Consider the following 25,060-nt stretch of genomic DNA (forward strand, 5'->3'; position numbering starts at 1 on the left):
AGCGTTGCATTTATAACGTTAAACTTACATAACAAGGTTCTTTATTTGGACATATATTGTGTTCTGTGATGAATTCTGCATAATGACTCGTGGCGTTATATTTATCGGAATTATTTGTCAGAACAGGCAAGAATTTGAGATACTGTCGCAAATTTATTTCCCCATTCATAGGGAAGCCCCATCCTGCCGTTACACAAACTTGCTTCGGCTGGAAAATTAGAGATCACATTAGAGTTCAGAAATGCGTTAATTAAACAACAATTAATTATGTACATTCTTATTAAAGAATTTAACCGAAAATATACCTGGTTGAGCTGTCTCGGAAGACATACGGCACTAACGTTTTTAGAAAATACTAACGGCTCTTCTAATTCGATCAGAGTGATGTCATTATTGTACAGGAACTGATTATATTTCACTTGAGGATAGGGCACAATATTTTTAACGTCATACCCTCTAAACATATTCTCATTGGTAAAAAGTCGCCATCCGGACTTGTGTCTGCAAGATCAAATAAACCATGTTATATATTTATCAATGTTATATATCATATCAAATATAAAATTTATTTTATTTTATAAAACTGAAGCAAAATAATAAAAGTAAATTTTAGTTACAGTTTATTTCTTTGTAAATAAATTTATTTTTAAAGAGGAAAGATAGGATATATATATATATATATAAGATAGGATATATATATATATATATATATATATATATATAATTTTATATATATAAAAAATTGTTTTCCGGGTTTCGTTCTATATACCCGATGAACTTCTACTTAAAGGATGATTGATAGAACTTTATGACTAACAAACTGGTCTTGATAAGAATTGTGACGCGTCAATATTTATTGATTTATTTGAAAAAAAAAAGTGTTCTATTCTCTTCTTTATTCTAATAAATTACCTGTAGACGCAGGAATAACTGGCTAGAGCATGCATAGGACCGATTATACTGGCTGTACAAACTGTCCCGTCTCCTGGTTCCTTCAATAAAGCCACACTAGGCCATTGCTCATAGTTGGCCGGGGTTCCACCTTCTGATCTCGCGGTCGGTTCCTCCGCGAAATGTTGACCACAAGTAAATTTCTGACATGACACTTGTACAATCTTGTCTGACACGCAGAATTCCATTTCCTCTAAATTCGTGACTAGCGGTAGGCGATAATTAGGATTCGTCTTCAGTCTTAGAATTTTCTGGTTTCTATCCCACGTGAACGATTCGATTGTCTCATCGGACCCAGCGAATCCCAAAGCTCGACAATAAGAATCGCTGAATTCTTTGCTCCATCCGTCTGAGCAAACTAATCGATAATCGCCGTCGTATTGTCTGCACATAGAAATTTAAATTTCTCGTGTAGTATTAATATTGCAAAACAGTAGGAAATATGCTAATTTTGAGAATATTTAATTTTATTATTTTTGGATATTCTCTAAAAAAATTTCCTTCCTATTTACATAAACATTTTTATAATTTTTCCAAAAAAATTTATTATAAATATTTATTTATTAATTTTGATTTAAAAAGAAAAGAAAAAAGAAATATATATTTTTTTATTATGATTATTTTCTATAATTGTTTATAGCTTACAAAAATAACTTAGAAATCACGAAAAAGACAAATGATATTTACTAAGAATATTTATTCAGTGCGAATTTAAATACCTTATTTTCAAAAATGGCACGCGATTAGTCAGTTCGCTTGCCGCTGTGTCACTGTCTGTTTCTACATTAGTTAGATTTCTATTTGCAGTAATATTGGCGATTAAGCAACCCCATTCGTCTGAATAATCAGGACAATTCGCAACGCTGTCGCAGACTTGGACTTGGGGAATGCATCCACCCGCTTGACACTTGAACTGATCTGGGGCACAGTCGCATAGTTTCTCGTCTTCCCCGTTAATACAGTCGGCAATTCCGTTACAATACCATGCTTGCGGGATACACCACTTCTCCGTTGGACACAGGTACTCGTTGCTCCCGCAGTTTTCTGTGCAATTGTGTTCGTCCTGGTGTCCCTCGCAGTCGGCTCGGCCATCGCATTGCCATAGTCCCGGAATGCATTTTCCTGCAATCATGAAATTTTATAATTTCGTCTAGATATTGATAAATATGATTGCATACTTTTGATATTTTAATTATTAATATTTGTTGAGTTTTATTCGTTAGTGATAGATTCAAGATTCATCGAATCACTTCATATACCTGATAAAAATCTGGAAACGTTTTATTCGAAAAGAAGATGGCCTTAACAAACGATTATGAATTTAAATTATTATTTTCCATTATAATTTTATTACTGCTCTCGCGTATCATTTTGTATATTATAATTGCATACGACACTTACCGCTTGGACATCTAAACTCGTCAGATTGGCACTGCCAGTTTTCGCAGTCGTGCTCGTCACTGCCGTCGTCGCAGTCCACGATCTTGTTACAGACGAGGTGCCTCTTCAGGCATTGTCCGTTGGCGCAACGGAAATTAGCCGAACAACCTTCCGCCTCGCAATTCAATTCATCCGAGCCATCGGAACAGTCATTCACAGAGTCGCATTTGGCGGATTGTGGCACGCAATACGCACCATTTCTCGACGTACCATTAATGCATTGAAATTGACCTACGGTGCATTTCGGGAGGATCTCAGGAACCGGAAATCTCAAAGGACTCGAAGCAGTAGCGATAGTGGTACTATCGACTTTTGTATCCAACGATGAAGTTTGCGTGGTCATAATAGATTCTTTCCTAATATGATATACTTCTGTTTCATCGGTGTCGCTAAATGATTGATCCGAGAAGAAAGCGTCTTGACTAGCTGTTTTGTTCGCTTTAGCGCGACCTTCAACTCTCGTTTCGTTCGTACTCGCGTTCTCTGCATCGCCCAGAACGATCTTAGGACGAGTATTTCGTATAATTACGTAGGGCTCTGTTACTGGTACCGATTCTAATATCTCTTCCGATACGGGTATGAAGTTGGGATAATTCTTAGGTTTTGTTTCCGCGACCGCATCTTTATTTTCGCTTTTGTCCGTGCTCCCCGTACTTCTCCATTTCGATATAGGCAGGATATTGCCTTCCTTGTCGGCTACGGTAAATCTGGGCACATTCAGGTCTACGTCCGAGCTTACCACACTATCATTCAATTCCTCGTGATCTCCAGTAACCATCGTCGGTTCTGTTTGAGAAAGAATGGCCGAGTCGGACTTTTCCGTTAATACGTTATCCTCATTTTGATCTTCCAGACTCAGGTCTTTTTCTTTTTTGTATTTGTACTTGTCAAATCCCTTTTTGTCAGACGGTTTCTTTTTGCTTTCCGGACTCTTCTCCAGCGGTATTACTCTAAGCGCCTCATCAGGTGGTTCTGAATTATATACTATCGGTTTTGGCGGAATCGTAGTGAATAAAAACATTCTATAATCTGTCATGGGTACTGTGTCATCCAGCACTTCCGTGACCGGTCTGACATCCTCTGTCGTAGTAACATCGTTAGGCGTGGTTCCACTTGCAATATCTTTTTCTGTCGTGGACGATACAAGAGTAGTTTCAAATTTTGCACTTTTTGTCGCGTTTTCCATTGTTTGTTCGTTTTCATCATATTCTACTTTCTGGTCACTTCTCATGCCGACGTTATTCTCGTACATCGTTGTCGCTGCCATGCTTTTCTCCGATGTACTATTCATATCCATTATATTGCCAGGTGTGACAGCATTCTCTTTCTCGGTTACATTTTTTCTCGTTTCGTCATTAATATCATCTGTTGAAATTGTTTTGTCAGTAATTGTCATTTTCTTGTCTTCGTTCGGCATTTCTTCACTCAACGTTGTTAACATGTCGCTTTCCGTTGTTTGCAGCTCTTCGGGTAAGATCGGGATCTGAGCTGTGGTTTTAGTTTCTAACGTGGCTTGAGTTGTTGTAATCTGCGCTGCTGTAATTGCTTCTTTTTCGTTGGATTGGCCAACGTTTGGTTCCGTATTATTCTCTTCATGCTTGCCGTCATCAATTACGGTGGTGATTTCAATTTTGTCAGTTGCTATCGTCGTGGACATTTCTTGTTGAATTTCTATAGGCAAAACGGGTTCTTGAGTAGTTAATCTACCTTCTTCCATTTGTTCATTTATATTTCCTTCCGTTTTTGTAACCATTGGACTTTGTGTCGTATCAGAAAATATCTTCTCGTTCGTTCCATTCTTTTTCTTTACAACATCGAATGCGGTTAGCGACGAAAGCGGACCATTATAAGGAACATTTTCTGGATCAATGTCCTTCAAGAGTGCTTTCTTGGATGACTCTATGACTTTAATCGGAATACCGGTGTTATCGTGTCGATATCCTTTCAACAAGGTTTCGTCTGTAATATCGTTATAGTGATCTTCGACAGCATTCTCTTCTGGTTTCTCTGAGCTAGTCACGCTGTTTTCAATTGCGATGCCTTCTTCATTTACTTTCTTTTCAGTAGAAGTTAAAATTTCAGCAGATTCTGTTTTCTTATTTAGAGATTGCGTTGTTTGAAAAATTGATTCTATTGGCTTATCTTCTACCGCCAATGGAATCACTTTCAATTCTGCGTCGTTATTTTCGGAGATACCACTGTTTTCTTGATTTGTAATATCTTTTGTTCTTTCATTATCAAATGCTTTCGCAGAACTATTGTGATGCAACACATTCAAAATTTTAGGTTCTGTATCGTTAATTTTGCTGAAATTTAAATTATTGTTATCGTTATCGCTACTGCTTATATCGCCTGCAGTATTTATTTTATGGTTTTCTATAGTTTTCTTTGCGTTATCTGTCTTTCTTTCGTCACTCGTTGATTGTAAATTAACGTCGTTAAATAAATCTTTGGTTTCAGTTTCGTTCACTCTACCTGCATTATTACGTATTAATGGCCGATGTGTTATAACATCATCGATATGAGTTTCGAAAGGATTAGGAGCGTCTTGCTCATCCTTATCTAAGCGTGGTGCTTTCTTCATGCTCTCCTTCTCTATGTGAACATCTGGTAAGAATGGTGACATATCTTCAATTGGTCGATCATCGGATTTTCCTGTGAAATGATCTACCGAATTTTCTGGAAATGTCGCTGGGTGAAGGGGGTGACTCGTTGAATGTTCGTGAATTTCGTCCGGATGTGCCGCTTGTTTATTATTACTCGTACGAACAATGTTCTCATTAGAATACATTGTAGGTGAGCCGATTGAGGTTATCTCTTCTTCAGACTTTTTCATGTTTAGAGCTTCGTTAACTACCTTATTATTTGCTTCTGTCGTCGAGTTTTCTATCTTCAGAGATTTATTTGTGACTTGTTCCGGAATGAGTTGCGGAATTATCGCGTGTATCTCTATTGGTTGCTCGGATTTTGGTATCAGCATGATATGTTCGTCGTCCGTCGTCGATTTCACAATAGGTTCTCTCAGCGGCTCGACATTGTGGGCAAAATTTTTCGGTACTTTTGGAAAGACCGTGGTCGGCATATGTTCAATGACATTTTTCTCGTTCGAATCCGATGAATTTAATTGGATCGCGGGTTCAGGTGCGTGCTCTTCCCGGTATTCTAGTATTGGCTGAGTGAATGTGTCAGTTGTAGTAGTTTCTGGCATCGTGGTTGTCTCACGCACTTTAGTATTATATGTTTCTAAATTTCTATTATTTACGCCATTTATTTCTATTGTTTGGAAATGTACTGTCGATGAATTCTTGTCATTATTTATAGGTTCAGTAACTGATTCTGTTTTTTCTTCTGATATAATTGGCACGATAGTTGCATTGAGTTGTTCAAAAATGTCTGAGGGATTGTCCGATTTTTGCTTGATTATTAAATCACGTTCATCGGCCGGAGAATCATTTAAATTTATTTGTGTAGTAGAGTCACTTGCCTTATCTTCCTGAAGATTAGGATTTTGTATAAATTGTTCTGTGACTGATTCCTCACGATTTTCAGATTTGACTGATACATTTGCATCATCATTCGGTTTTAAATCTCTATAATTTAAAGTAGTAAGATCGATATCGACGGTTGCACTTTCAGTAATTTCATCATTTTTGCTGGTATAAGATTGCATCGTTGTTATTTCCGTTTTATATTCCACGTTATCATTGATTTCTGTAGATTTATTTTTAGATGATAAAGGTATTACTTGTAAAGGTGTATTATCATCTGTTGGATTTTCAATAGGCTTTATAATTGGAGTCATAGTTTCGTTATTTTTGAAATCATTATTTTTATCTGTTAAATCGATAAGAGATTTAGGCATATCAGTCGCACTAACATCGTATGAAAGTGATATCTGTGTAGATGATTCAACAGATGTATCATCATGAGATATCGATTTAACAGGAAATTCAGGCTGATTAGATATTTCAGTTTTTGATTCTGTATACGATTCTGTTGTCAAATGATGCGACTCTATTTTTGACTTTACTTTACTGTCTGCTTCATTGACAGTGATTGCTGTTTCTGTGACAAGTACTGGTTTTACAGTAGATTCTTTATCAATAGATTCAATAGTAGATCCAATTTCAGAATTAATTTCTGTTTTTGCAGTAGGCTCTGGTTCAGAAGCAGGGGTTGATTCGGTAGCAAGCGTTAATACAACTGTAGGTTCCGGTTTAATAAGCTCTGGTTGAACAGTAATTGCTGGTGCAATAGTACGCTCTGGCTCAACCGTAGGCTCTGGTTCAGCAACAGATTCTGGTTCAGCAGTAGGTTCTGGCTCAGCACTGGGTTCTGGTTCAGCACTAGGTTCTGGTTCAGCACTAGGTTCTGGTTCAGCATTAGGTTCTGGTTCTGCACTAGGCTCTGGTTCTGCACTAGGCTCTGGTTCTGCACTAGGCTCTGGTTTTGCACTAGGCTCTGATTCTGCACTAGGCTCTGGTTCTGCACTAGGCTCTGGTTCTGCACTAGGCTCTGGTTCTGCACTAGGCTCTGGTTCTGCACTAGGCTCTGGTTCTGCACTAGGCTCTGGTTCTGCACTAGGCTCTGGTTCTGCACTAGGCTCTGGTTCTGCACTAGACTCTGGTTCTGCACTAGGCTCTGGTTCTGCACTAGGCTCTGGTTTTACACTAGGTTCTGATTCAGCATTGGGTTCTGGTTCCGCAGTAGGTTCCGATTCAACAGTAAATAATGGCTTAATGGAATGCTCTGCTTTAGTGGTGATTTCCATTGAATGTTCATGGTCCCAATGAGGATTAATACTCTCAAAATCGTGTTTTGTTATTGGTGTAGACTCGGACTGCTGGTGTGATACATGATCTGATTGTTTGGGACTAACTTGTTCTGTTTTAGGCTTTGATGTATCCGTTTCTGCTAAACTTGTCTTGAAGTCTGTATTTTCCCAAGCATTAGGATGTTTGGATTCAAAGTCCGGGTCTCTGCTTCTACCCTGAAAATCATTAATTGTTTCCGTACTGGATTGTGATATTGCATCATCCATCTCGATATTACTCAAATCATCCACACAAGTTTTGTCGTCGTGATGCAACATTTCTCCTGAATTGCAGGTACATACAAATACACCAGTGGAGTAATCGTATTTACAGTTTCCGGTACATCCGAGATATTCACATTGATCAATAAGCTTTTCCACGTGAAGTTTATTTAAATGATACTGTCCGATCATGTAATCACTTTTTCGTAATACATCTTCGATGTATTGCTGACTTTTTTCAGGGGCATTTCGAGGTGGATGACTTATTCTGAATTTTATTTCGCCTTCCTTATTTATTTCGTATACTTTTATTATAGACGTGCTGCCCCCTTGTCGAAGAATTTTCCCTAGATGTTCCTCTATCTCGGCGCTTACTTGTCTGTATACTCGCGATTTTTTGTCGCTGAAATCGTCGTTCCAATTAAAGTCGTCTAGTCTCAAAGTTCCATCCAGAGCATCTTCTACAATTTTGAATAACGTTTCGTCAGTTGTAGGCCACGATGGGAAAGTCGAGGTCAAAGGTGGTGGACTTAATGGCGGATCCTTTACATATTCTTTACTTCCAGCCGCATGCACTTCATTAAATGGATGAGTATTACTTTCGTCTACATTCTCCAAAGGTTCCGTAGCTGTTTGTGTTGGGAATACACCAGCTAAAATGAAAACACAATTTTTATTTAGAATACACAGTCTTATTTTATATTTAACAAGTGTCTAATTTATTACAATATTTTTTATTATTTTATGGATGGAGCATATATGTTTTACAAATATAAAACTTGTGAGATTAAAAGAATGAGAAACTGTCTTACTTGCAGCCAAAATGGCGATGATTACGGCAATCATTATGACTAATAGCGCGCATCCCCAGGCCATTCTTCTCCAATACGAATTTCTGGACCTTTTGTCTTTCGTGACGTAAAGTTTCTCGCCCCTGCAACACAATTTCGTTGCCATACAGAAACGCGGTTGAATCTATTAGATGACAATATCTTCCTTGTTTTAAACCCAAAAAGCGTATTTTATACAGCGCTACGCGTGTAACGCGATTCCTAGCAACCTTCGTCAATGACCAGCCAATGGTATTAGAAGCTTCCTTGGTCGCACCCAGTCTAATGCCCGCTTCGTGAATGCCTAATCTCTGGATCATGTACCACGTGTAGTGTGTAACACTTGCCGCGCGCTCTCCTTGCTTATGTATCTTCAATTTGATTTCAGAGATCGGTAATAACGTATCGCGAGATTTGGTTTAAGTTCTGATTGGTTTGCGATACTACATTTTGGGATTAATCTTGATCGGTTAATTAATCGATGATTCCTATATTCGTAGCAGTAGTGTCGACATTCTTTTATTCGAAGAAGCTGTCTCGGCGTCGATAGGACACGAGACGAAGGACGAATTCTTGAACGTGCAGTTTTTACGAAGAAATTTTCGCATTCGATTCGACACGGGGGACTGATAGCATAAGCGTGTTAGTGCGCGACCGCGTGCCCCTAAGAGACACCTAAAGTATAATATATTCTACTAAGACAGTTCCCAGCTGCATTTTGTTGATTTCTTTTTTTTTCCTCGAAAGCATCCGTCAAGTACCTGAGGGCTGTCAGCCAGTGGGAATAGTCGACCAATCCGGCGGCGGGGTCTCTCAGGCTGAGTCCCTCGCGGCCGACGCCGGGACCCAAATCAAAACGCACTCCAGCTACGGTTGTTTCAACCTCGGCCTCGGGACTTCTGCTAAGTATCGTGACAACAGAAAACACTGTCTAACTTTCTACTGTCGATGTAAGATTTTTCGATCAGCAGCTTGATCAAGCTCTAAGATAGCGCAACTGCTAAAACTGCTAAAAACGATGTTAACGATATATCCCTATCGCTTGTTGATTCCCTCAGCAACGAAACACGTACGCTTCTTTCTAGGAAATGTACTTGTATCCTACACACATGTTTCTCCCAAACATTTTCATCGCAACTCTATGATATACAGTACGCTCGCAATACGGATATTGAAATGAATGTAATTATTGTGTGCTATTGCTGCCTTTGAAATATATGTAGTGGTGCCAGTATGCTTAGTTTATATGACAAACTCTCGCTTCGGTTGTGCAGTTAACATTTTACGCAATACAGCATTTATAAAATTGATCGTCAATTGGGATTATCTTGTGGCAGAAAGTTTTATCTAAAAATCGATACTCGGTATATATACATATATTAGAAGAGCCTATAAGCTGCACGTTTTTCTTTCTTATCTCGTTCCTATCATGTTCCTTGTTTCTAAAATCCGGAAAAATTTACGCACGCTGGGCTGGTAATCACAAAAAACAGTTAATAAGAGAGTTAGAAGGCGGAATGAAGTAAAGACTGCGTAAGCGCCAGAAACTCGTTTACTTCGACAAATATCTCGTTACCTGATGTACTTTCGATGCTCGTTAACTGGCACGAAGTACTCCTCGTAAGGATCAGCTGGTACCTCGCAGGCTTCCTGACCTTTCGTCTGAATATTGTTGCCTGTGTATGGCCTCATCGAGACTAGTTCCAGGTTTACGGCCTCGATCTGCTCTTTCTTTCCGGAATCTACGGGAAAACGGGAAACCATTTACCATCGAGGTATATTTGTGCGTATGGTGTAACCGGTTTTCATTTTCCGGTCACACACGAAACAGCGGAGAAACCGCATTCCGCGAAATAGTAATGAGGCTAAACAGGGCCGAGTTTCCTGCTTCTTGCATAGCACAACGAGGGAAACAAATTCGCACGAAATATGACGATTGTATGTTAATAAGACGTACATACATATATAAATGATAATTAATGAGAAGGAGAGATTAACGATTTAATTTAATTTAGATAAAAACAATTTGCTATAAAGACTACTGTATACTATCGATGTCAAACGCATGCGCAAAATCAGGTGTTGGGATGGAATTAATGATCAGGACATCGCGTGTGTTAACAATCGCGACGCGTGTCAACGGATTCACCATGAAAGGTCCCGGATGCGAGACTTCCTGGGATTTTACGGTCATGAACGACTTTTTCTCGACAAACCGGTAGTAATGTCAATGCTGGTAATTAACGATTGAAAGTCTCGCTCTTACTGAAATCGTGTCCTATGGGCGACGGAAATAGGAATCGATAAGCTTTTTCATAGTGGTTTCCTACGGTATCTCTTAGCGTCTATTCTTGCATTATACCCGTTATACCTAAAGACATAAAGTTAACTGGATTTTTTAGACGCGCAACTACTTCTAATTATTAAGCTTTTCCTCATGCTCTTACTCCTAATGTTTCAACTTCATAAGTATTCATATAACGCGTTTATGCCTCGTTGTATCCATGTGATAGTGGAATATCGTGTACGTGACACTATTCGAACTCACCGTTGATCTGCACGCTCGTAGCACTATTGTTGAGGAAACTCGCGTCGTTGTTATTGCCATTCCCGTGAACGCCATTGAGCTTCGGCTCTGGCATGCTCTTCTCCGTGTTATCGGCCGGCACCTCGATTCTCGTTTCCGTTTTATAACATGGCTCCGAGTTTGGCTTAATGGGCTCGACGTAGTGCTGGGAGACGAAGGATCGCTTGTGGCCATTTTCTACAGGCGCGTCGTCCGCCGACGACTTGCGATCCTGGTTCAAGGCCGCTTGCTGCTGGCCGCCGTTCTCCAACTTGGAACCGCTGACGCACTCATCCTCGTTGGCGAACGCCGGATTGTCCGTGCCAGCGGCATCCGACATCTCTCGATCGCGTCGCCGAAAGCTGCTGAACCCTCACCTAATAACGCCCGCCTAGTCTCGTCTGTCATGCGTCTCGTTTCTGTAATCAAATTCCCAGAATGACACATCGCGAATTCGTCCTTTTGAAACGTTTTGAATATTAAAGTATAGTCTTACTACTATTTTATTACGATCGTATTATTTCGATTACTCCTTTTATTAAGTAGATTAAATATCACGTAGAGTTCAAAAAAACATAGTAAATTTGTTAACAAGTTATTTTGGCACTCATATTTCGACATCCATCCTACATCGGCATAAAAAATTAATGTGACTTTCAATTTACAGCCAGTTTCTTTTGCCGAAATTTATTCAACTCTTTTCTGTCAAGATTCCAGCCAGATTACGAATTATCGAATAAGTCTGCTGAACTCAGTTTTATTTAGAGCTATTATAGAACTTTGGCTGTCGGGCTGCGAAATGGCCCATCAACCACCGACTAACGTAGATCCACGCCAATGACGTCAGCGGTAGAGACTGACTTGTAGGTTTCTCGCACGAGATGAGCGAGGGAGATGCGAGAATCGCGAGAAAGAGAGAGAGAGAGAGAGAAAGAGAGATGTCTCGCCGGTGTATCCTATCGATATCCTCGCGGAACAATTTATCGAACCTGTTTGCCGAGCGCAAAAATCAATTACCTCTTAACGCTGACTCAATCGCGGCGAGGGACCGCTAAAAGAGAAGGAAGATGTTTGCGGTCTGATCGCATCGCCCGCGATTGTTTCGCTCTCGCGTTGCGAGACGTCACGAGTGAATCAGCAGCGACTCGAATTAGAGGCTCGCTCGCGAATCGCGATGAGAAATTTCGTGAGAAACATCCTCTGCCGCCGGCAAAGACGAATTTGCCATAGTCCGCTTCTCCCTCCCTCCCTTCCTCTCTCTTTCTCTCACTCTTACACCCACAATCTCATCTTCTCTTCCGTGCGTTTCCTGCGAACCTCCCTCCACTTTCGGTCCCTCACACAGACTATTTAGTTTATTTTTTCGACTTTGAACGGCGTCGAGCCAATAAACTTCAGGATCCGCCACCAGAGAAAAAGGAACAGCGGGGTTTAACCCCTTCTAACGGACGCCAGACTCGACAATATGGAAAACATCGTCATTTCTCTAGTACCTACTTCAGCTGAAATAAATCTCAATTGTTTAAAAAACAAATAAAATGTGCTTGCTCTAATAAGCTCTCAACGTAACAAATGTTGCCTTGTTTGTTCCAGAACATTTTCCATTGTTATTGAGTATACTTATGAGTGGTTACACGATTGGACGCGTGTATCGCGTTGTTATACAATAAGTCTAATATGTTTGTATAAAAATAGACATCGAATGACGATCTCGAACGATAAGCAAGGACGTTCAATGTAACGCCCTTTTTTCCCAAAACGCAAAAACGCGAACTTCATGTTTTTTAATTAATCGATTTCTTAATCAAAGATTGAAAAAAAGTTTAAAAGCTGCTTAGCTTTATTGAAATGATTCATTAGATGTTTTCTTCAAGAGAAGAGACAGTGAATTTATTCTTTTGCGCACGTATGAAATAAATATTCTGAAAATTTCTCGTTGACTCGTCTTACGTGTCCGACGTTAATTTCGCAGAAAAAAAAAAGATTTCTGGTCGTACGGATTAAATCTTATCTCACTCTTTCGCGAGGATGCGGCAAGTCGAAGAAGAGGCGGTGAGTCAGTCTGAAAATACCTAGCTCAGTGGTACTTGACTGTTAGCTACGCGGCGACTTTCAGGATACCCTATAGGCACGCTTGGAACGGGCGAGTGTGTTTGCGAGTGTACATACAAACCGTCGAAGGTATATACTGCACCGAAAGTGGTTGACCCTGAAAGTTCCCGGCACAAAGGACTGATTCACTACGCCCTCCCGAGGAAGAAGGAGCTCGGCGCTCACACCCGGGTCAATTCTGTGCAGGATACTTCCTCCGTGACATAATCCGGAGACAGTGGCATATTAATGTTTTTCAACCTGAGAAACCATGTAATCGCGAAGATTCACTCGGATACTCCGAGCGGTTTCTTTCAATAAAAATCCGCATGAGAAAGCCTAATCGCGCTATATTCCTATTGAACGAGCAGTAAATAACAATTTGACCGCCGTTTTTTTTTCTTTATTCATTCTATATTTTCTTTTATTTTCTTGTTTTTTTGTGATTATTAGGAAAAAAGTTAACATTGACGAAAATATAACAAGAAGCTTTTATTTTCTATAATTTTGTTATAAACATATTTTTTATAGAGGTTGTTTGACACTCGCGTTGGAACAACGCCAATATGTTGATGTTTATAACGTAATAATAATCATTAACGCGCGGCATCCACTATCTATCATATGTCATCAGTTCTTTTCATTGTATCACACGATATTCCCAACATTAAATTATCTCGCGAATGATGAATTAAATTCTCATTGAATAAATTCCTTTATCATTTAAATTTAATAATATACTTTATTACTTCAACGTTTTTATTCTACAATACTCGTACGCATTTTTGCTACAGAAGTATTTGACGAATCTTGCGTATTTCAGTGAAAGCGTTTCATACTCGCAAAAAAAAGTGCAGTCGCAACTGGTCGCAACGACGTAGAAGTATCGTTCGGTACTTCTGGTTTTTCAGGAGAAGACTTACGAGTAAATATAGTAAGCAGTGATTTAACGTGTTAAAATAAATCTCCTATTTTTTAAAAGCAGAATTTTGTTTCATAATTCAAGGCTAATTAGAAATGAGGAATAATGTTGGATCAATATATATTATTTAGAGCCCCTTATAAATTCTTAATAATTTTTATTTTATAAAAAAATATCTCCGTAGTACACTTTATTATATCTGAAAAAGTAAAAGCAGAAGATATCTTGAAATGGAGATCGTTAGGCATGCATTTGCTTGATAAAAAATATCCTTTGTACGTGAAAAGTGATATTCTCCAATCGTTAAGATAAAAATTTCAAATCGCCGTGAAATTCAGCGTGACGTGCTAGAATTAATCGCGCCTGGAAGGCGCGTGTACGCGAGGCGACTTGATTCGCGCTCGCGAATAAACGCGAGATAATTGTACGTTAAAAGTTCTAAGGGTTCGCGAGATAGACATCTACACACCGTGGCGAGGAAATCGCCAGGAACGAATCCGTATCGCTGCTGGACCGTGCCGCTGTGAAAAACAACGAAATACGTGCGAGTCCACCGTGAAGCACGCGATTCTCCTCGGGATAGAATAGGCTCCTTGCTACTCGTCGTTAAAGGACATTCCCCAACGACATTGCCTATAATTTACGAGACTCGCCTGCTGATACCACTAAGTCTCGCTCTACCGAGCTCGAAGACTTTCACCTTGATCGCAATCGCGACGGAACCTTGCGTAACTTTTCAGCATTATCTATGCACACCCGCGATTCGGTCAAAATCAAATTACTCTATGACGCAACGCGTACTTGCTACGAATCCATAGAACACGATCCGTCCCAATATCGTACACATAATTACACGAGAACGGAAATTGCATCGATCATACACATGTCGAGTATAATAAGAAAATAAGCTTGTTGTTAAAATAAAATTAAAATGTACTTAAAATTTTCATTTTTTTTTAACGCAAAATCTGCGCTATGGGAACGTATTAGATTTATTGTTGCGTTATTCAGCGCAACATCTAAACTACTGAATGCATTGCGTTGCTCAAGGCAACTTGTGTATTAACATTAATGGACAAAGGGATTACGATGCAAAGTAACCGCAGGAATCACGACAGGAGGGCAGCACGACAGGAAAAGGTGTCCACATCTTTTCCTGCGTCCGTTTTCAAAGCGTATAACAATCCATCATTACATATCGTACTTCTATATGCTTTTTACCCTCAAGATTTAAAATTACATGTATATTCAACCTCCGCAAGAGTGATGTGCACGCTCCATTTCTCGAGCGGCGTCTGATCATTAGAAATTCACATTGGTAGCCGATCAAGAACGATGCTCTTTAATCGATGGCCGAAGCATTTGCAAAGATCGTTCACGCCCGGGGATTATTATTGCGAGTTGAGCCGATCGAAGGATCCTGCGTAGTAATACAGTGCACGCGAGACCAGTTCTGCTTGTTTTCCCCACACTTGGCGGCCTCTCGGACCTTCGGAAACGGTTGAATGTTACCGATGTCCTTAGGCTAGCAAAGAGACAGTCATAGGTATCCCAAACAGATTTGCTGATACTTTCGCAAGGCGAATGTGAAGCAATTAGATGTCCTTGTCAACTAGAATATTGAGCTGTACATATACATGCATCTGTATATGCATTACGATAAAGCTTGTAGATATCTTTAGACATGCTTGCTGTCTGGATAGAATTAGCAATTTTACTCGTATAAGAGATACTTCATGTTAGTCTAGAAATTTATAAAAATAGTTTGTAACATAAATCTTTCTTCACTCTACATACTGTAGTTATTAAGAGAACATTGAAAATTTACTCTTTAACATTCAGAGTAACAGAACGAAAATTGAGCTTCCGTAATTTTTAGTGATTTTTTATTCTCGAGGTTTAAAAAGTGTATTAATAATTAAAATAATTTTTAATATAAAATTTAGAACAATTAATACGATTTCTGGTATTGAAATTAAAAGTTGATAAGAAATAATTAAGGGATAGAGCGAAACTAAAGTTTAACGTTATCGAAAATTTATTTTAATGATGTAACATTAACATATTCTTCACGATAGTTACATTTACAGTGACAATACATTATACCAGATGATCGTTTCGGTTTGACATCAAGCCATTTTCAGTGGTTGAGTAAAGTTCGTAGTCGCATTAGGGCTAATGCGATTACGATATATGAAATGGACTAAGATGTGAAATGCGATTGTAATTTACAATGCAAACTTTGCTTAACCATTAAGAGTCAGTGGATGTCAAACCGAAACGGTCATCTGGTAATGTTGTCACTTGTAAATTAGCTTTAACTTTAAATATAATCCTTAAGAATATGTTGACGTTGCATTGCAATGTAACATATATTTATATTTGTTATAACATATATTAATATTTATTTTAACAATGTTAAAATAAATATTAATGCTAAAATCTAATTTAGCTCTTTGTTTATTAATTATTTCTTATTAATTTAAAAAATTTAATTTAACATTTAAGTGAAGTACATATGTGTTTATACTTATTTGGAAATTATCTTGAGAAGACACTAATGTAACGTCTCTATGTCTTATACGCAATAATCTGATTTAAGGAAAAGTGTGCCCAATATAATTGGAAAACATTGGAATTCGGTGCTACCAGCGGCTTACATAAAGTCGTTGCTCGCGATGCGGGGTGAAAGTGACGAGGTCTTTCATTGAGAGAAAAAGAGAGAGAGAGACAGAGAGATCACACGGTGTGCATCTTCGTGTGCGAGCGCGAGCGTCGCTTTGCCGATTATTCGCGGATGTCAGCAGGTGCAAAATTTTCCGTGAACGTATTATTACTCTTATCGGTCGAGCGCCGAACTAAGACGGAGCCGACTGTCCGAGCGCCGGCGAACGTATAGTTGCAGGCCATTGTATGCTTAATTACAAGTGTAACCGGTCAATTTCATGGTGCGCGCCGGAGCGACGGACGACGCGACGGCCCGGTTTTCATTGTGCCGAAGTCTTTTAACAAGATCGTTCCCCTTCTCGTTCCGAAAGCGAATATCCGATATCGGAAAAGTGTGCCAACGTACGCATCGATTACACTCTCTTTGGGATTTAAAGCGCCATTCTCCCGCCATTTGTATATATGTATGTACATGCGCGGATGCGCGCATTGTGCAATCACGGTGTCTGGAATCCTCGAAATGTCAAAGGTTTACTGCACGTTTCGATGCGGATGCGCGTCGATCGCTCCCTCATGTCACGTTGAGATGCTTCCCTAACTCCAGCGATTAGTTAAAATTATTCAAATATTATAGCAGCATCATATTCTGACTCGATAAACGACTTACCAATGTAGAGATTTGGAATTTAGGATCGACGAGGAGAAAAATGTTATAAGTTATTTTATTATAGTTTACGAAATGCTTCGCTGATTGATACCAGCAAAAATCGTGAAAGTTTCCGCGGACGAGTAGTCTAAATTGGAAAAAAAAAGTTTCATAATAATGAAGTTTAGATGAATACTACAAGTAGTTTCAATTAAATATTCAGTTAATTAAATATCTAGTAACACAGGGTAACTGTTTAATAATTATTTATTAATTGATTGGTTTCTATTATTATGTTTGATTACTTTATTAATTATTAAATATCTCATTGGTTGTATTAATTAAACACTTAATTGAATTATTTTATCAAAGCTTGATTATTATTATTATTATCAAAAGATTTGTTTTTAGCTCTTTAACTCTCACAGAGTGAAAAACCAGTTTGAAAAAATAAAATTTGAGCTTGTGCAATTTTTGAGTGATTCTTTTACTCAAATTCGCTTAATAAATATCCTTTCGTCTTGAATACTCTACGCTATAACACTGTAGTTAGCCGTCCGCAATGACCTTTCCGAAGGTAGCCGGCAGCAGGATAGTGATGATGACGACGACGACGAAGATGATGATAGTGTTGGGAATCTTTGAGGCACATCCTCGCTGCCAAGCAACCTATACTCTTGCTCCCGTCGGGGCAGTGTTATCCAAGATACTTTGCTTTCTACATTCCTCGCGAGACAATACGTACACCACGTAACCGTTTGTTCATATACCTGTCTGTACAGACTAGACGTAGTAGTTATCCAGGCCGGTCTGGTCCGGGAACGATAATTACGACAAGTCTGAGTTTAAAACTTGCGCGTACTTGTGTTTAAATTTGTTGTTGCAAATGCAGTTACAAACGTCGTTGCAAGCGCGGATTTATTTTATTTGAATTTCTCGATCTTGATTTGTATCGCATAAAGTGATTATACTGAAGAAACAATTTCGAAACTATCTCCTTGATTGTTTCATCGAGATTAGAATAACGCTTCGGATTATCTAATAATGAATTATTGCTTCGGATACGCAATCGAAAGTGAGAGTGACTGACGAAACTAGGAGGCCACGAGGCTCATTGAAGCGAGCATGGCTTAATTGGTATTCCGATCCTAATTAATATTGACAGATTTCGCACACGGTCAAGCTCATCAACATTCACGCAAACGTCGAATTCAACTGAATTCTGGTTAAAGCAGGCAGATTAGCATATGACAGTGACAGGCCAGATTTAGCGCGAGGTGATATTTAGATTCTCGTCTGCTTTGCCGAATCAATTTTACGACTTTACTTTCGCCGATCACCCATGAACGGCATTGCAAGGTCATCCGACTTGCAAGCCTAGCTGTGCCAGATAGGCTTTACGATTGATTCGATGAGGCTCGCCTTTTTTTCCGCTCCCGCGCTCATTATTCGATTAATTCGCCGCATCTCGCAATGCGCTCGCTCTGATTGTAATGTCGATAATTGAGGAAGCTCATGGATTAATTCAGAAGATAAGCAAAAAAGCGCCGTAATGTCAGACAGTGTAAAAACCGCTAATAAGGAAGTAGCTAGAGGGTAATAATCGCTCAAGTCGTCATGTTCTCTGGAGCCGCGACGCTGAGTTAATATCGTCCTCATTATTGAAGAAAAAAATCTTATTGTTAATTTAAAAATGATATGTAACTTTTGAGATTGAATTGTCAATCATTCAAACTGTAGAATTTAGATCTCTAGTGATGTACGAACTATTCGATCAAGAATAGTTCAAACTAAATCAAATTTTACCTAAATCGAATAAATCACATCTGGCAGGATTTGATTTGAATATTTAATAGAAATTCAACTCTGTGTGTGTGTGGTTCAAATTATTAAAAAATTTTTTGAAGAGTTTCAAATACAAAATCACATGTATTGATAATTTTATAAAATCGTATTTAAAATGATTCATATCATATAATCAGAATTGAGTAAGTTAATGTATTTTAGTTAATACTTAAATTAAGTTAGTGATTTATATAATTAATTTAACCACGTTAAAAATTACATGAACAAAATACTAATTCAGTTAAAAGATACATTAAGATTTAATTAATTTTAGCTAAATTTAAATTAATTAAAAAAGAGTGTTATTTATATTAAATTAGAAAGTGGTAATTTCTTGAAGTTAGATTATTTGAATCAATTATAATATGGATCATTATAATAAATTTAATATTTGATTGGTAAATTAAATTTATATGAAGTAATAAAAAAGTATTCTTTTTTATGTGAGAATGTATTTTTTCTTTTATATAAATTTTTATTAAAAAAGTTAAAGTTTATGTAACTTATAAATAAAAATAATTAATTATAATTAAAAATTAACTCATTTAAAGTTGACTAATTTAAATTAAAAGTTATTAACGTTTTAATTTTATTAATTAACTTTTTAATTATGTACTATTTAACTAGGCATATAATTAATATTATTTTTTTACATAAAAATCTTTTTTATTATTTATGTATTAAAATTCAATGTAGTAATAAGCATGTTATTAATTTAAAGTTGCGTTTCAATGTTTTGATTCGATACAATTCGGATAAAGTTTTGTTAATTTAGTCCGATTCAGATTCAAATAAAAAAATTAAATTTGATTTAATTCGGCGTCAAAAAACTGGATTTATATATTTCTATTTAAAACTTGCAAATGGTGCAGATGTGGGAAAATTGTCTTGGCACTTATGAAAGACGATTAAGAGAAATTACAATTAAAATCATCGTAACAATGACTTTAATCGTAACGTTTAATTTCTGCAATTCTTCAACTGTGTACAATTACAGCACGTATGCATGGAATTATCGCATGATAAAGTTAGCAGCTACCCGTAACACATTAGCAAGTAATTACTGTATTTATACGTAAATCTTACAGTGAAATTATTTCTCACTAAGAAATGTTCTTTCGTTGATATTCACTTAAGTAAACATCAAGCTAGTTAGAGAAATTGCAATCCCCGGCAAAGAATAAAACGTAGGAAAAAATTACATTACTTTATTCATTTTTTATACAGTAGTCGTTAAAGCAGCTAGGTTATAATTTCACGCTAGTAAAAAGTGAATATGGAGTACGGAGTTTTATTATTTTATTTCTATATTTAATCGATTAATGTATTCTGTTTATTGCATCAGCTCATTACGGTGAATGATGAAAATCGAACGGAAGAATTGACACTTAAAGTGCAAGGATGACGTGTGTAAAAAAAATTAATTACTCCAAGAACTCAACTACTCAGAGAAATTTGTATCGAAGGTATGCGTATTGCAATAGGCGTATCTGCACCTGTGTGAAGAGAATAACACACCGTCATAAAATATATGAAGCGTAAAAAATAATCGCGCGATATAAAATGAAGCATTTAAATTCTTAAACAAGTATTTAGCGCGAGTGTACCGTAATGAACTCGTCGTTGAAGTCACCACTTACTCGTCTTTACCGCGCATTGAAATCTCTTTCATTGCCGGACAGTAATTGCACTTAAACGGCGTGTGAACGCAAGACCATGCGGGTCCGTGCTGGATTCGAATCGTATGCATTTTTTTTTCTTTGTCAGGCGTGTTCGTGCGCCCGAAAACAATGGTTAATTTATTTTTGCGACAGAAATTTATATTATTTACGATTGAACACTTCCAATTATTAGTATTAAATGTTATCGCGGCTTTTGTTTTAAGCTTCATATCTAAACTCTCAATCGTATAATCCCTAATTGAGTGTAGCAGTTAATTCATTTACGATCTTTATCGTACGAACGCGAGCACGCGAGTTTAAACTTCCGCGTGATGCTAGAATCAATTGCGATCCCTTTCACATAAAACGGAAGTTTGGAGCCACGCGATACCGACAATTCAATTCGCGATCTCAATTTGTGATCTAATACAAGTCTAATGGCTGTACTGTTTAGTCTCGTGCAATGACACAGGAATTATTTCGAATTGCCGAGGAACGCCATGCATTCTTGCCTCTCGCTGCGAGTCAAAGTCCTTTGCAAATTCGACGATAATAAAGACGCTTGTGTCATGCGCGAACAATGCGTCATAATGAAGGTGGTATAGCGTGATACCGTTGAAGCGCATAAATGAAATGTCCGCTCGTCGCCCGATTGGCGGGAGCAAAAATGCGAACACCGCGCGCCGGTGGAAACGCGCGGCATGGGAAAAGCAATATTGTTAAACAGAAAAATTGCAGCAACTACCTACGGCGGCCTTGCGCTCACCGAGACGGCCCCTTTCTCGTCCCACTGACCGGTGGTCACGGACGACATTATGAAAAGGAATACGCATACTTAACTGATTTCCATGTCTCCTAGTTGCAAATATCTAGTTGCGAGATATCTGGATTCGAATAATCTGATAATTATTTTGGTTAATCGATGTATTATGTTATTCGAATATTTATGGCTTTACCGATGTAATAGAACTGAATGTAAAGTTTTTACGGTGCAGCTTTTATAGACACTCAACAGTAAACGTCCATATGTATAAGCAGTCAAACAAAGTATTACGTTTCCGTTATGTCAAGATACTCTCGAAGTGTCACATGTGAAATCTAAAAACACTTGTGAAGACATCTTCTAACCGCGTGATTGCTATGCCGTAAATGGTTAAAATTGAGTGTCGCAATACTCTTCGATTTGACATTGGGCAAAACGTCTGCAGTAAGACAAATTATCGGAAAAATTAGATTCGTCGCGTTAACCGACGGTGGAAGATGAGTGCAATATTTCTTCGCACATTAGCACAATTGGAAAATTATTTTAGTTTGTCGAGATAGTTGTTTTCAGGGAACATTCTATACCGTTTGTTGAGACTGAAAAAAGAAGTTTTCTTCAAGAAATTTCTTATAGAAAAATATTGAAGCAATTAAGATGTAAACATTTTGTAAAAATATTTAATTGATTTTTGAAGATTATTATGGGGTATTCTTTATTATTGCAGGCTATCTAATAAATAATGTTAAATTTAACGATAAACCCGATTAACTTGAAACTTAAAAACAAAAAGTTTTTATATGAGTTTGTATACTGATTGACACAAATTAATATTAAAAACTGAAAGTTAACAAAATGACGACCTTTCAAAAATTAAAATACGATTAAAATATTTAAAATTATTTTTTGTAAATCCGCCTGATAATTTCCAGTTTTTAATATTGATTCTAGGTCAGTCGGTGCGTGATCTTATTTATATTAAGAAAATTTTTTTATTCTTACATTTCATGTCAATCAGTAGCTCATTATCACATCCTCAGAGGAAATCTCCAATTAAATGTCGTCTGTACATTTACTGGATAACCTTCGATAGTAAAAAAATATCATCGTGATCTATTTATAAAAATCAATAAAGGTTTCTATGAAAGTTGTATCTTAATTGCTTCAATACTTTAAAAATTCTTAAAGACATGTTTTATTGAAAGAAATATTTGGCACTTGTTACTTTATCTCAAAGTCTAGTGTTGAAGAAAAACTTTTTGATTGCGTAATGCGAAAGTACAGTTCGAACGAAATTTATGTAACAAAATCAATAATCTGTTAAAACAGGTCTGGATGTGTTACACTGCGCGACGATATAATCTCGAAGGACACAGATTTCTCTCGATATAATTACGGGCGTCTAGGAGGGAGTACGTTATGCCAGGCAAAGTGACAGAAATAAACGCGGACGAATTGCTTTCGCAGTTGCTGGAGCTCGTGCACCGATCACCAGACGCAAAATGAACGGCGGGAAAAATCCTCATGCCGAGCACGCGCCTGTCTCGCGGACCGAGTTCGACTTAACTCTTTGTAAAGTCAAATGTGCAATCCCAGTCAGGCGACTTTTCTCGTCTCTTCTCTGCTCACTCTTTTTCCACGACACGCGAGAGACGTGATTAGTCTTTCGGCATTCCTCTAGTTTTTGTTGTTTCGATTTACATTGTACAGCCTTTCTCAAAAGCGCGAAATAATTCGTTAGCATTTACAAGTTGAAAGACATGGCGAATGTCTATATCAAACTTTATGAATACTTAAGCACACTTAAATGCGATTATTATGAAAACGATTATTCAGAAAATTTTACTATCCACCGTTTGACTTGTCTTAATTTGTGAACGTTGATTCGACTGACTTGTTATTATTTATTAAACAACCTTAATATTAAAAAAAATTGTACATTTGCGATACATTGAAATTCTCTTAAAATTTATAACAGATATTGCTTGAAATTAAACGTTTTCTGAACATTACTTAATATTCTAGACTTGCTATAATTTATTAAAAATAATTTTATTAATTTATTAAAAATGATTTATGTTTCATCGGATCGCGCGAAAGGTGCGCAAACCAGTAACGGTCATAATACGTTATCAAATTGAACGCACGAAAAATTGCAACATTCAAGTGTCAAACAAGTTTCAATAGAAAACGGTATTTTTCTACGAATCAATTGGGCAATCGCGTCAACGAGGCTTTACATCGACAGTATGGTATGGATCGTTAATACTCAGGCAATGGCCGAACGCATCCGCAACAAACTTGCAGTAACTTTCCAGTACCTTCCTAGCGTTCATTAAACAACCAATTATGAGATTCTAATTAAACGCGGCATAACCGCATTTGGAAAGCGCCTTTCGTTCAAATTCCTTATGCTGACGGATAAAATGAGAGAAATACCAAAGTAGCTGTGCGGCAGCATGTAGTTAACATCGAAGAACCACACTTTTCGCACTCAATGATAAAAATGTCTAAATAAAAAAGGAAAAACCCGAGACACGAATACGAATGCGTACGGAAACCTGTTTTCAGATAAAACGATAGACGAAACGTCGTTCTTTCGAATTTTTCGTTGACAAACCTGTTCGGCAAAACGGTTCCTTCAATTTATGTCGGCATATTTAATTAAAGATAAAAAAGTTCTCCATTTTTTTCTTACTATCTTTATTAGTATTTTATTGCAAATGTGTCGTAAGAATTGCAGCATATTTTTGCAAAAGTCTTTTTAATGTGTAACACCAGGGGTGAATAGTAATTAGTTAGAAAATTAAAAGTTAAATAATAAAAGTTAATAAAAACTTTACTTAGAAATTAATTTTATGATTTAATTTTCAACTTTAATTATAAGTTATTCTTGAAACACATACATTTTAATACATTAACTTTCTTCCAACGTTAAAAGTTCGTCTATGTAGATGAAAGAAAGAAAACTATAAGAAATGCATTTCCTTATGAAAAATAATATTTCTTTATTTCATGTAAACTCAAGTTGCAAATCAAATATTAAATTTGTTCGATGATCCATATTATAATTGTATTGAGTATCCAACTTTTTAAAACAGATTTCTGATTTAACATGAATAATGTTTTTCAAAATTAATTTTTAATTTAAGTTAATTTAATTTTAACGTGATTTTTAATTAGTTAATTTTTTGTTCATGTAATTTTTAACATCACTAAATTAATTTTTCAAGCCGTTAACTTTAACTTATTTATTTTTATTTTTACTTATATATATTTATTAATTTATTTAAAAAAATATATTAACTTACTCAACCCTGTATAATATGTACTTGATATGATATCAAAGAAAATAATTTTTTTTTACTTTACATGATTCTTATATAAAACTGAAATTTTAAAAATAGAACATTGCATTCGAATGTAAGATTGGCGAATAAATCAGAATCAAGTATTTCTTCGAAGGTATTACGATAATTACACGATTTATATCATGAGACAAAAATTCTCGGAAAGTCATATCGGTATGGAGACAAAAGATCAAAGGACGAGGCTCGATCGAAGCTGAAATCGGTTTGATTAGAAAGTGGGACAGGTAGGTGGATTCGCAGTAGCCCGCGATACGATCCCTCGGGGGCTTTGTCGA

At 37.2% G+C, this 25,060-nt stretch overlaps 2 protein-coding genes across 3 annotated transcripts in view; one reads left to right on the forward strand and one right to left on the reverse strand.

The window, feature by feature from the left end:
* Window positions 1-25,060, forward strand: part of LOC105203826 (juvenile hormone-binding protein) — a 423,181-nt gene that overhangs the window by 228,298 nt on the left and 169,823 nt on the right. The window lies entirely within an intron of this gene.
* LOC105203861 (microtubule-associated protein futsch) overlaps window positions 1-25,060 on the reverse strand; it is a 50,597-nt gene that overhangs the window by 1,619 nt on the left and 23,918 nt on the right. Inside the window, exons 2-10 of one of the 2 annotated variants that reach the window (XM_039451231.1) lie at window positions 10,805-11,241; window positions 9,833-9,998; window positions 9,018-9,158; window positions 8,239-8,360; window positions 2,353-8,079; window positions 1,671-2,073; window positions 913-1,335; window positions 306-501; window positions 29-208 (exon numbers count right to left, since the gene is read on the reverse strand). In XM_039451231.1, the coding sequence (XP_039307165.1) occupies window positions 29-208; window positions 306-501; window positions 913-1,335; window positions 1,671-2,073; window positions 2,353-8,079; window positions 8,239-8,360; window positions 9,018-9,158; window positions 9,833-9,998; window positions 10,805-11,162 (7,716 nt within the window). In that variant the 5' untranslated portion in view covers window positions 11,163-11,241. The remainder of the gene's footprint in view (window positions 1-28; window positions 209-305; window positions 502-912; window positions 1,336-1,670; window positions 2,074-2,352; window positions 8,080-8,238; window positions 8,361-9,017; window positions 9,159-9,832; window positions 9,999-10,804; window positions 11,242-25,060) is intronic. The other variant, XM_026135241.2, reaches the window with a different exon arrangement.

Source organism: Solenopsis invicta, chromosome 6, assembly GCF_016802725.1.
Source record: "Solenopsis invicta isolate M01_SB chromosome 6, UNIL_Sinv_3.0, whole genome shotgun sequence".
Taxonomy (NCBI): Eukaryota; Metazoa; Arthropoda; class Insecta; order Hymenoptera; family Formicidae; genus Solenopsis; species Solenopsis invicta.